This window comes from Trachemys scripta, chromosome 24 (assembly GCF_013100865.1).
Source record: "Trachemys scripta elegans isolate TJP31775 chromosome 24, CAS_Tse_1.0, whole genome shotgun sequence".
Taxonomy (NCBI): domain Eukaryota; kingdom Metazoa; phylum Chordata; order Testudines; family Emydidae; genus Trachemys; species Trachemys scripta.
In genome coordinates, this window is record NC_048321.1 from 8,731,917 (window position 1) to 8,743,622 (window position 11,706).

Sequence of the window (11,706 nt, forward strand, 5' to 3'; positions counted from 1 at the left end):
CGCAACATCATTTCTAGTTTGAATCTGTCCCGCTTCAGCTGCTAGCTCGATCTTTGTGCTAGTTCAGAGCCTCTGTGGCCCATCCAGTCCTTGGCCTCTGCTGGCGCTGGCCACAAGGAGAGCCAATTGGTGCCAGTCCTAGTGTTGGGGTTTGTGTGCCGTGGGTGACCAGGATGAGTCCTGCCAAACTCATTCCATATAGGCCACTGACCAGCCCTGGCTGACATGCACCATGGGTTTAACCCTTCACTGGCTATAACTAGACCTTGCTTTGGGGGGCTGACTCAGCCTGGAAAGTGACGTTAAACACACCTGGGAGGGACAGATTTATTTCTGTTTGCTCTGAGCCTCTCCCTCCCCTGGCACATCACAAAGCTGGACACTACCTAGCAGTCTCCGCAGCGGCTGATGACCATGTGGGACACTAGGGAGCCCTCTGGATTTGGGGCTGGAAGACCCAGTTCCCCAGAATGTCCTTTACAGCAAGACGGGTTCAGAAAAGCATAAACTTTGCAGCAGGCTAGTTGCACGCCCAGTTAAACAAGAGACAAGGGGTTCCAACTGGCAGACCTGAGACCTTGGTCTGGGCCAGCTGAAACTGTTGGTCTCAATAAGGGTTGGGTGCTGGGCATCGTGATCTGTTACGCCACCATGCAGGTAAGGAATGTCGGGCATTTATACACAGAAAGGGCCAGGGGTGACTCCAGCAGGCATTCACTGCCTACATAGTTTTTTGACGCCGGCTATTGTCTGCTGCTTGGCAGTCTCGATTCCGGTAATAAATTCATTTGTTTGTTCCTGCTGGGAGCGGAGACAGATTCCTGCAAAATCCTTAGGGCTGTTACAGTTTCTGTCCAGTCCTGGGGTCTCCATGCTACCCTGGGTAAACAGTTCTTTATGGATCCTATCGCGGAGTGTAGGTTTTGCAGCCTCTTAACCCTGAGCTCACTGCCCATTCGCCATGCAGATTTTCACCAGTGAGTGTAATTGGCCATTGGAACAATTTACCCAGGGATTTTTTATTTGGATTGTGGTGGTGTCACCATGCCCCTTAGTTCCAGGTGCTGTGCAAACAGAGAGCAAAGAGACAGAACCTGCTCCGGAAAGCTCACAAGCGAAGTCATAACACCCAGCTCTTAACAGATCCCTCTCCAGCAGTAGAGCCCAGAGTGTTTTACTGAGGGCTCTGGATGAAAAGGAATTAGTATGCACAGTGCATAATTAATCTGTGGAACACCCTGCTGCAGGATATGATTAAGGTCAGTACTTTAGGAGATTTTAAAGGATTATCCATATAAACATCTGACAACACTCCCCCATCATTAGAGGGATGCCCTTTTAAATAAAGCGTACTGTGAGCTGCAGGCCTGGTTTCCCTGCTCATGAAAGGATCGATGCCACCCAGCTTGATGGGCCAGACACACCTGGGCTGGATCCATCTCTCCTGAAAGGGGTCAGTTGCCCTGTGCCAGCTGCAACTCTTCCCCGCCCCCCATGCTCCCGGGCACGAGCTAACCACTAACTGGCAGGGGGCCAGGAAGAAACTTTCCTGGGGGCAGGTGAGCCTGTCTTGGGGTCTTCCTCCTTCTTTCGAAGCAGCCAGCGTTGGAGAGACAGGATACTGGGCCATTAATCCAGTGATTTAGTGGGCCAGAAATACACCCTAATCTCTCTCTTGTAAGTGGGGAAGGAAAATGACCTTTGGGTAGAACAGCCTGCACTGAGCTGGGCCACAGGAGAGCTGAGTTCTGTTCGGCTGGGCACCTCCCCTCTCTGTGCCTGTTCCCCTCTGGCCTCCCTATTTCCATCAGGGCTCTTCCCTCTGTACAGCACCTAGCACAGCAGGGCCCTGAACCCACAACCAGGGCCCCTAGGAGCTACCACTAACCGGGCTTTGAAAGTGCCACCCAGACAGTAATGCGTTGAGCCTGGCAGCCCGAAGTATCACCCCGGTTTGCAGCCCGGGGGGTTTGGTTTGGGGGGTGTCTGGGAGAAGGGAAGAGAAAACAAATCCTCGAGGCGTGCTGTCTCTTTAAGAGGGAGGTGGCGCCCCACCCTGCCGAGCCTAGAAATCTTCCTCGTACACAAGCCGGTTCAGTCGCTCCGAGGGCCGGGCCAGGCGGTATGGGAGGCGCGGTGGGGCCAGAGGGGAGCCCCGGCTGGTGGCCCCCCGGGACCTAGCCAAGGGGCGAGCTAGCTCAGCAAAGGCCCCCGGACTGCATGGGGGGGCTACAGGAGCAGCTGCCCCTTCGTACCCAAAGAAGGACCCAAGTAAATTCCGCCCAGCCCCGGGTGATCGCCTAGGAGTTGCCGGGTGCGCCCCTTCGCCCTGCCCGCGGCAGCCCCCCGGGTTTAAGCTGGACCAGCCCCCTGGACGGCTTGTGGGCTCGGTGTGGGAGCCGCAATGGGGTTGGCAGCGCCCTGGAGCTGCTGAAGGGGAAAGTGGCGTGTGCGCCCCGGGCCCCAGCCGCTGGAGATGCAGTGGGGAAGCGTTTACATGCCAGTACCTGTTCCTTTCTCCCACGCCGCATTGGCATGCTGGTCCCACTGGATCGGCACTCCAGGAGATAAAGGTGCCTTGAAAACCGGGCCAAGGGGAGGGATTGTTCCGGCCAGCTCCCGGCCAATAGAAGATCCCTGCCTGCAGCACCTGATGTAAGAAACCCCCCCCGACTTATCGTAGTGCTTTTCTCCAGAGACCGCAAAGCGCTTTGCAGAGGTGAGTCGTGTTCTCCCTGCCCTAGAGATGGGGAAACTGAGGCGCGGAGGAAGTGCCTTGCCCCAGGTGTCAGATCTGGTAATAGAAACCTGCGTCTTGACTCGGGTGACCAGACAGCAAGTGTGAAAAATCGGGACAGGGGATGGGGGAGTGATCCCCGGAATCGGGCCCCACGCCCGCACCTAAGAGAGCCCCGCGCCTTAGGCTCACCCGGCGGCCGTCCGCTCCGGCGGCATTTTGGCGGCGGGGGGGCGGTTCTTCAGTGCCGCAGAAGACGCGGAGTGGAACCCCCCGCCGCCGAGGTGCCGCCGAAGACCCGGACCGTGGAATCGGGCCCCGCAGGTCCTAAAGCCGGCCCTGGGTAATAGGAGCCCATATAAAAGAAAGCCCCAAATATTGGGACTGTCCCTATAAAATCGGGATATCTGGTCACCCTACTCCTGACCCCCAGTGCGGTGGGCTCTCCTGCCTCCAGTCTAGTGCTAACTGTCTAATGAAGAATGCCCTACAGCCTCACGCTATTCATCTGAGGATCAGCCTGTGTTTCCTTTCCTGTCTCCCCTGGTGTACCAATCTCGGGTCCTCTAAAGCCATGGTATTCGCTTTCAGACAGCTGGCAACTGAAATCATGTTCCCTATTAGAAGGCCTCTCTAGACAAATTATGCATGTTTACTAGAATCCTCAATTGTCTTGTAATGATCTAATCGACAAAAATTTTATCCACCTGGCTTGAGAGCTGTGGTGAAAAAATCTCCTGATGACATAACACTTGCGATATAGAAATATTGGTGCTAATATTTTCCACCTCAACGGCTTCCCCCTCCTGCCCCCCCAGAAACTGGGTTTTTGACTAAATAGCTTTAGCAAAAAGTGTCGGCTTTATGCAGGCAAGGCTGATGTTTTTGGTTTGATTTTTTTTTTTTAAATCTCATGGGGGCAGGGACTGGTTTTAGGAAGGTAACGCAGGATTTTAGGTGTGAAAGTTGAATCTAATGGAAGTGAACTCTTCCCTGGCGTTTTTTTATTCATAACATAATTGTGTCTTTTATTTCCGAGGACTCTGGGAAGCTTTATGGGCTTATAATAATATAATATATAAAGATATACCTATCTTATAGAACTGGAAGGGACCCTGAAAGGTCATCGAGTCCAGCCCCCTGCCTTTACTAGCAGGGCCCAGTACTTATTTTTGCCGTAGATCCCTAAGTGACCCCCTCAAGGATTGAACTCACAACTCTGGGTTTAGCAGGCCAATGCTCAAATCACTGAGCTATTCCCCCCCCTAGAGTTACTGGTATTGGATTTTAGCCAGGGCATTCTGAACTATTGTGAAACTAGACAGGATGATGGACGTTCCTACTTATTCCAAGTGTTTTATTCCAAGTGTTTTATGTAAGATACTGAAGCAAGACACCGCCCCCACGTCACTGCCCAGCGTAATTTACTATGATGGTGTGAACGGTGTTGCAATGTAAATTAACGAAGCTGAAGTTGAAGTAAAGCTACCTGATGTTGTGACCGGGGCATTGGGATGCTATCAGAATTTCGGGAGGGACCCCAATGTATATGTGCAGTAGCTAGCACATGGCTCATCCCTGCCTCAAAGTGCTTACCCTCTAAAACAGGGGTGGGCAAACCTTTTGGCCCGAGGGCCACATCTGGGTATGGAAATTGTATGGCGGGCCATGAATGCTCACTGCAATTGGGGGTTGGGGTGCGGGAGGGGGTGAGGGCTCCGGCTGGGGGTACAGGCTCTGAGGTGGGGCTGAGGATGAGGGGTTGGGGGTGTGGGAGGGTGCTCCAGGCTGGAACTGAGGGGTTCGGAGGGCAGGAGGGGGATCAGGGCTGGGGCAGGGGGTTGGGGCGCGGGAGGGGGTCAGGGTGCAGGCTCCGGGCGGCGCTTATCTCAAGCAGCTCCCGGAAGCAGCGGCGTGTCCCCCCTCCAGCTCCTACGCAGAGGCGCGGCAAGGTGGCTCTGCGCACTGCTCCGTCCACAGGCGCCGCCCCCACAGCTCCCATGGTTGCCGGCCAATGGGAGCTGTGAGGGTGGCGCTTGGGGTGGGGGCAGCGTGCGGAGTCCCCTGGCTGCCCCTACGCGTAGGAGTCAGAAGGGGGACATGCCGCTGCTTCCGGGAACCACACAGAGCCACAGCACATGGGGAGTGGGGCAAGCCCCCGACCCCGCTCCCCAGCGGGAGCTCAAGGGCCGGATTAAAATGTCTGGAGGGCAGGATGTGGACCCTGGGCTGTAGTTGGCCCACCCCTGCTCTAAAAGCATGTACCAAGTATAGAACAAACAGTAGGGCAGGTGAGGGATACAGGAGAAGGGCAAGCTTGGACAATTACACAGGCGGTGTAATCTGTTTTTTTCCCCCTTCTCGTTCCACTCCAGAGGTGGCTGCATTTCAGTGATGGTTTAAGGGCTTGTGTACACACGATACAGCTGTTTCTGAAGAGTGCCAGGTGCCGGATAGTCCTATTCCAGAACAAGAGTGCCTTGTCCCTGTTTAGCTTAACCCCTGGGTTAAAACACTTATTCTGGAATAAGAATGAGCGCATGGAGTTATTCAGGAATAAGCCCTAGTTAATGCTTCAGTGCTGGGCTCTCTGGGAGTGTTTACAACTTGCCGTCCTCAGGATTTCTATTGCAACTTTCTTCCCAAAGGCGAACGCCCTCCCCAGACTTGTAAAAGCACACAGGGCAGCTGGATTTCAAGGCCAGAGATGATCGGTATATGGCTCTGTATCTTGACCTCCTGCCTAGCGCAGACCAGAAAATCTCACCTGTGGTTTTTTTTTTTTTTTTGAACCTGCAGATGGTCAGGAAATCTTTAACTTTGTTTTCAGTCAGTTCTTCTTGACCCATTTTGGGGATTTTAATTACAAAAAAAAAAAATAGCCAAGTTTTTGGCCAAAATGTCAGTGGTCAACGTGAAGTTTTCAAGGTGGGGGGGGGGGGGGAGGAGAAGTGTTGTCTACTCAGTTTCCCATCGCTTTTACCAAAACAAGTCTTGAACGAAACACTTCAACCTGTTCCAATCAAACACCGCAACTTCTGGATCCACTCGAGCGGGTCTCCGAGAGACATCCCGTCTCGCTGTAAAGACGCCAAGGGTTTGTCTTCGGTGCGTTGTCACGTTGAGTTATAACTGGAGGTTTGCCCTAACCCGACTCCCATCCACACACGAATCACTCACTTGAGTTGCAAGGAGGTGCTTTCGATTTGAGCGAGGCGGCCCGTGGGCTGGCGTGGGAGGAGTGAGGAGGTTGGCGCTCAGGTGATGAATGCAGGGAGGTTGTAGAACTGGAGAACCATGGGTTTAGATGTAGGATTCGTCGTGTAGCTCGAAGGGGAAGCATTAGTTAGTTCAAGCGGACTAACTCATGTTATCTGTTGCAGTGAAGACGCGGCCCGAGTGATGGAGAAGCCATCCCTTTCTTTCTGGCGTAGCCTCATCCCATGTGACTGAGCGGCGGGGACACAGAACGCCGTCGGCAGCATTTTCCGTCGCGAGCATCCGGGTATTGACCTTGCTTCCTTGAGGTTTATTTTCCTCCCATTTGTACTTTCTGAAAGTCTCCCTCCGGCGGCCATGTTCCTCTAGCATTGCGCAGAAGATGGGGGTGGGGGTTGGTCCGGGAAGCAAGTCTGAGATGCAGCGTGTCTCCCCGACGCGTGTCTAGCGTGGGTGGCCAGTGGATTCAGCTTGCGTCCAGTAAAACGCTGCTTCTCTCTTGATCTAGGACTGTCCGGGGCTGGCATGGAAGGGACGGCTGCCCCCTGCAGTGCTGTGCGCAGCTTCGCCTCCGTCACCTGAGGGGCAGCGCCTCTTGCTCTGTAAGTGCATTCTCTCCCGTTGTGGAGCCAAGTTCTGTTAACTGGAGGGGGGGTTAAAGTGAACACGATCACTGGCCCCATGGGATTGTGGGAAGTGAAGTGCCAGATGGGAGTGCCCAATGTCTAACCTCTGTCCAGGATCACGGTGACCTAATCGAGAATGGTAGGCGGTGGGGGATATTGAACTAGATGGACCTGTCTTTGAGGCACAGAGAGATGGGGGTAGAGGCACCATTGGCTTGTCCTGCGTGGCAGGAAGGAGGTGGAGGGAATAAAGTGGGGTAATAGCTGGATCTGGGAGGGCAGGTGGAAGGGGGTGGGGTCCCGGGGGGGCGGGACTACAGGCCGATGGTTTGTTCCAGGATGCTGGACTGGATGTCTCAGTGGCTAGGGATAGAGCTGCTGTAAATATCCAATCCGCAGAGAGTACCATCGGTAACTCAATGATGCAGTGTTCTCTTCAGCCAGTTGAACGACTGTACCGTGGGGCGGTAGAGGTCTCTGCTCTATAGGTTAACGTTAGCGTGTGGACAGGTCTCTGAAAGTAACGAGGGCGTTTCACAGGACATCCTTCTCGATCTTTCAGGTGAACAAACATGTGAAGAGAAGACCATGCGCCCACTAGCTGGGATGTGCATAGCTTTGTGCGTGGTGATCGTGGGACTGGCAGATGGGGCTGACCCATGTCTTGTCACCGCCGACAACAAAGTTGCCACGTGCAAAGGTCAGAACCTGAACCGCGTTCCCCAGCACCTTCCCCGCACCCTGCTCAGACTGGATCTCTCGTATAACAGGCTCAAAGAGATCGCCACAGGGGACTTCTCAGCATTGACCCAGCTGCAGAGCTTGGACCTGGGCTACAACAACATCTCGCGCATCTCAGCAGATGCCTTCGCCTCCAACGTCCTGCTGGAGGAACTCAGCCTGTTCAACAACTCCCTGCGCCGGATCCCCTCGCCGGCCCTGAAGCCTCTGAGGAAACTGAGGCGGCTGGAGATGTCCAACAACTTGTACCTCTGCTCAACTCTGGACGAGGTCTTCAGCACTCTGAGGAACCTGCAGGAGTTCTCCATGGGCGGGTCTCTGATCCAGACGGTCGGCAAGTGGGACTTCCTCCCGCTGAAGAATATAGCCTTGCAGAAGTTTGCCCTGAAGACAGCGTCCAGCCTACTGGAGTATCAAAACGGGGCATTCTCGGTGCTCAACACCACAGCCCTGTGGTGTGACATAGCCCTGGACAAGAATCCCAAGGCCTTACCCATGATTCTGCGGGACCTGAGGGGCAAGCCGTTGCAGTACCTCCGCTTCCGCAACCTCTTTGAGTTCACCTACTACACTGAGCCCGCAGATCTCTTCTCCGGCTTGGCCGAGGTGCAAGCCAGCAAACTGGTCTTCTACCGGGGGAAGTTCAACGAGAACCTGCTACGCCTGGCCCTGCTGAACATCCAGAAGTCCCGCATCCGCGACCTCTCCCTGATGTCCATTGACTTCGCCCGCTCTTCCCAGTGGAACCGCTCGGAAACGGGCATCACCAACCTGACCCTGGACAGCTTGTTGCTGCAGGACATCAGCAACCCTGACATCCTGCGTTTCGACTGGACCTTCACCTGGTTTAGCGGCGTGGCCAACCTCTCCATTCTCAACGTCAACTTCAACTTCGTGCCCTGCGACACCTGGGACGAGATGCGCAACGTGGTGACCCTGGACGTCTCCAACAACCGGCTGAAGGACGCCTACATCTACAACCAGGGCTGCAACTACCAGGACGTCCTGCCCAAACTGGAGCGGTTCCTCATGGCCAAAAACGAGCTCACCAGCCTGGGCATAGTGGCTAAGCTCACGGCCAATTGGCCTCGCCTGACCCATATCAACGCCAGCCACAACCACATTGGGGGCCTGAAGGAGACGGCATGCCAGTGGAATCCTGGCCTGGTCTGGCTGGCCCTGGACCACAACACTGTTACCATGGAGATCTTCAAGTGCCTGCCCATCACCCTTCACTACCTGGACCTCTCCTACTCCGAGCTGGACCGGCTGGAGATGAGCTACTTTGTCCGCTGCCAAGACCTCCAGGAGCTGAAGCTTAGTGGGAACAAGATCAAGTTTATTCCCTCAGAGTGGAGATGCCCCAGCCTGCGAATACTGGCCATGGACGGCAACTCCTTCGGTGTCATCAGCGAGGGCTCCTTCGTCAACATGCCAGAGCTGACCAGCCTCAAGGCCGGGAACAACCCCTACCACTGCACCTGCGACCTCTACGGCTTCCTGCAGGAGACTCGGAGGAAGGGTAAGCTAACCCTGCTGGACTGGCCCGAGGGCTGGACGTGCTACCACCCGGAGTCCCTGCTGGACATGGGCGTGGCTGCCTACACCCCGGGGCTGACGGAGTGCGATGTGAGGGTGGTGGTGGCCATCTCTGTCTCTGTCACAGCCGTTGTGATCATTGCAACCATGGTGCTGTGCTGGAAGTTCGACGTGCTGTGGTATCTGCAAGCCACCTACCGCATCATCCGGTCGAAGTACCGCGCCCGCCACACTCAGCCCACTCGGGCCTACGCCTACCACGCCTTCATCTCCTACAGCTGCTCAGACGCCGATTGGGTGAGGCAAGAGCTGCTCCAGCGGCTGGAGAGCTCCAGCCCCCCGTACCGCATCTGCATCCACGAGAGGGACTTCACGCCGGGCAAGTGGATCATCGACAACATCATCGAGAACATCGAGAGCAGCTACAAGATCATCTTCGTCCTCTCCCGCAGCTTCGTCGACAGCGAGTGGTGCAACTACGAGCTCTACTTCGCCCACCAGCGGGCCGTCGGGCTGGGCTACGAGGACGTCATCCTCGTGGTGAAAGAGGCCATCGATCCCCAAAGCCTGCCCAACAAGTTCTGCAAGCTCCGGAAGATGCTGAGCACCAAAACCTACCTGGAATGGCCTTTGGAGCCCAGCCGGCAGCCTTTCTTCTGGATACAGCTCAGAAACGTGCTGGGGAAACCGGGAGCAGCCGAGCCTGGCCACGATCGGGTCTCGCTGGCCAGCGTGGAGTTGGGCTCAGATGAGGTGGTGAGCAGTCCAGCTGAAGAGGAAACTACCATCGACGCCGTGGCTAGCCCTGCGAGTTAGCGCTCGCTTGGACTCCAGCTCCGCGCTGCCTCTGCTCCTGATTTACACGCCTCGCACAGTGCATTGTGTGTTCGCACGCCGACGTCCTGCTTTGCGGATGTGGTGGGAAGGACGTTGCTCCAGGTCTTGGCCAGCTGTCCAGTATTCCATTCCCTACGGACTGTGAGCAAACACAGGGGACGGCATGAACGGCTACTAAACTCCAGACCCAGATTTTTTTGGAAGGGAGCAATGATCTTATTGGGCCAACTTGAGACCCCTCTTAAAGGGGCCTCCTTGTTAGAGAGTGCCGAGCACCTGGCCTCTGAACGTTGGAGGCTACCTAATGTGTTGTATTTACCCACTAGCCATTGGGTGACCTATGCTCTTGGACTGGGAGTAAGGAGCCCCCCCTATTCCAAGTCCAACTCTGAAAATGTAGCCAACCTATGTGTCCACTGTTTGATCCCGCCACCTCTTGTTTCTCCTGAAGGTTTAACCAGCGACAGTATTGCCAGGCAAGTCGTAATGGAAGGCTACAACTTTGCTAGGGCTCGTGCACTTTAGTGTCTGAGTGAAATTCATCTCTTTGCAGCATAAGCCGCTTACGTCCCAGCTGTTACCCGCTCGAGGACTCATAGACTCATAGACTTTAAGGTCAGAAGGGACCATTATGATCGTCTAGTCTGACCTCCTCCCCGACGCAGGCCACTGAATCTCACCCACCCACTCCTGTAACAAACCCCTAACCTATGTCTGAGCTATTGAAGTCCTCAAATCGTGGTTTAAAGACCTCAAGGTGCAGAGAATCCTGCAGCAAGTGATCTGTGCCTCACGCTGCCAATCTGCCCTGGAGGAAAATTCCTTCCCGACCCCAAATCTGGCGATCAGTTAAACCCTGAGCATGTGGGCAAGACTCACCAGCCAGACACCCAGGAAAGAATTCTCTGTAGTAACTCAGATCCCACCCCATCTGACATCCCATCATAGGCCATTGGGCATATTTACCGCTAATAATCAAAGATCAATTCATTGCCAAAATGGGTATATGCCCATCATACCATCCCCTCCATAAACTTATCAAGCTTGGTCTTGAAGCCAGATACATCTTTTGCCCCCACTGCTCCCCTTGGGAAGTTGTTCCAGAACTTCACTCCTCTGATGGTTAGAAACCTTCGTCTAAGTTCAAGCCTAAACTTCCTAATGTCAGTGCTGGGTGCAGTCTGCGCTGACCCTTTGCCAGAGCGAGCGGCACCCTCTGCGTAGGAGATGTTGACTGAAGTTTCTACACTCCAGTTGTCTAGAACCATGGCTGTCGGGATCATTCAGCCCTAACCTGAGCGCTCTGCACTTGTGATCACTGAAAGTGACCGAGATAGGCGCCGTTATCTGCTCCAGGTATGCCTCTGCCAAAAATCTGCCTCTTTTACTGACCTCCAACTCTCAGCTGCATTGGTTACGGCACACCGAGCTGGAGTCTCATACCGTGGACATAGCTGCCAGCAGAGTTCCGGTGGCAAAATCTTCCATCTCCCCAGCGATGTGGCTGGATAGATGATCCCTAGTGGGGAGGGGAAGGGAGAATTTGTGCTTGAAACTGCAAACTGAGCCCGTCAGAGCGGGATTCGTGGAGCCAGAGAGGGGAAGAACGTATTTCTGTTGTGTTTATTTTAGGGCTGTCCATTTTAATCGCAGTTAACGCACGCGATTAACTCCCCAAAATTAATCGTGATTCAAAAAATTAATCGCAGGTTTAATCGCCCTGTTAAACAATAGAACACCGATTGAAATTTATTCAATATTTTGGATTTGTCTACATTTTAAAATATATTGATTTCAATTACAACCCAGAATACAAAATGTACAGTGCTCACTTTATATTATTTTTATTACAAATCTCCAAAACCAATTATATAAATAGTATTCTAGTATTGTTTATCAGCGCGATTAATCGCAATTAATTTTTTAATTGCTTGACATCCCTAGTTTATGTAATGGATTTATGCCGTCCTTTTAACCACAAGGGCCCGTCGGAGGTGACTTGTTTCA

The 11,706-nt window shown here is 54.0% G+C and overlaps 1 protein-coding gene across 4 annotated transcripts; it reads left to right on the forward strand.

The window, feature by feature from the left end:
* Positions 1 to 1,107: 1,107 nt before the first annotated feature.
* LOC117869678 (toll-like receptor 2) lies at positions 1,108 to 10,492 on the forward strand. 4 transcript variants are annotated; one of them, XM_034756717.1, is made up of 5 exons: positions 1,110 to 1,259; positions 2,565 to 2,719; positions 6,121 to 6,264; positions 6,465 to 6,558; positions 7,145 to 10,492. In XM_034756717.1, the coding sequence occupies exon 5, from the start codon at positions 7,171 to 7,173 to the stop codon at positions 9,676 to 9,678; it is 2,508 nt and encodes an 835-aa protein (XP_034612608.1). In that variant the 5' UTR covers positions 1,110 to 1,259; positions 2,565 to 2,719; positions 6,121 to 6,264; positions 6,465 to 6,558; positions 7,145 to 7,170; the 3' UTR covers positions 9,679 to 10,492. The 4 variants fall into 4 exon arrangements, with proteins under 4 accessions (XP_034612609.1, XP_034612608.1, XP_034612606.1 ...); XM_034756718.1 differs by lacking the exon at positions 2,565 to 2,719 and having other exon boundaries at positions 1,108 to 1,259; XM_034756715.1 differs by lacking the exon at positions 1,110 to 1,259 and having other exon boundaries at positions 1,895 to 2,719.
* The last annotated feature ends 1,214 nt before the right edge of the window (positions 10,493 to 11,706 follow it).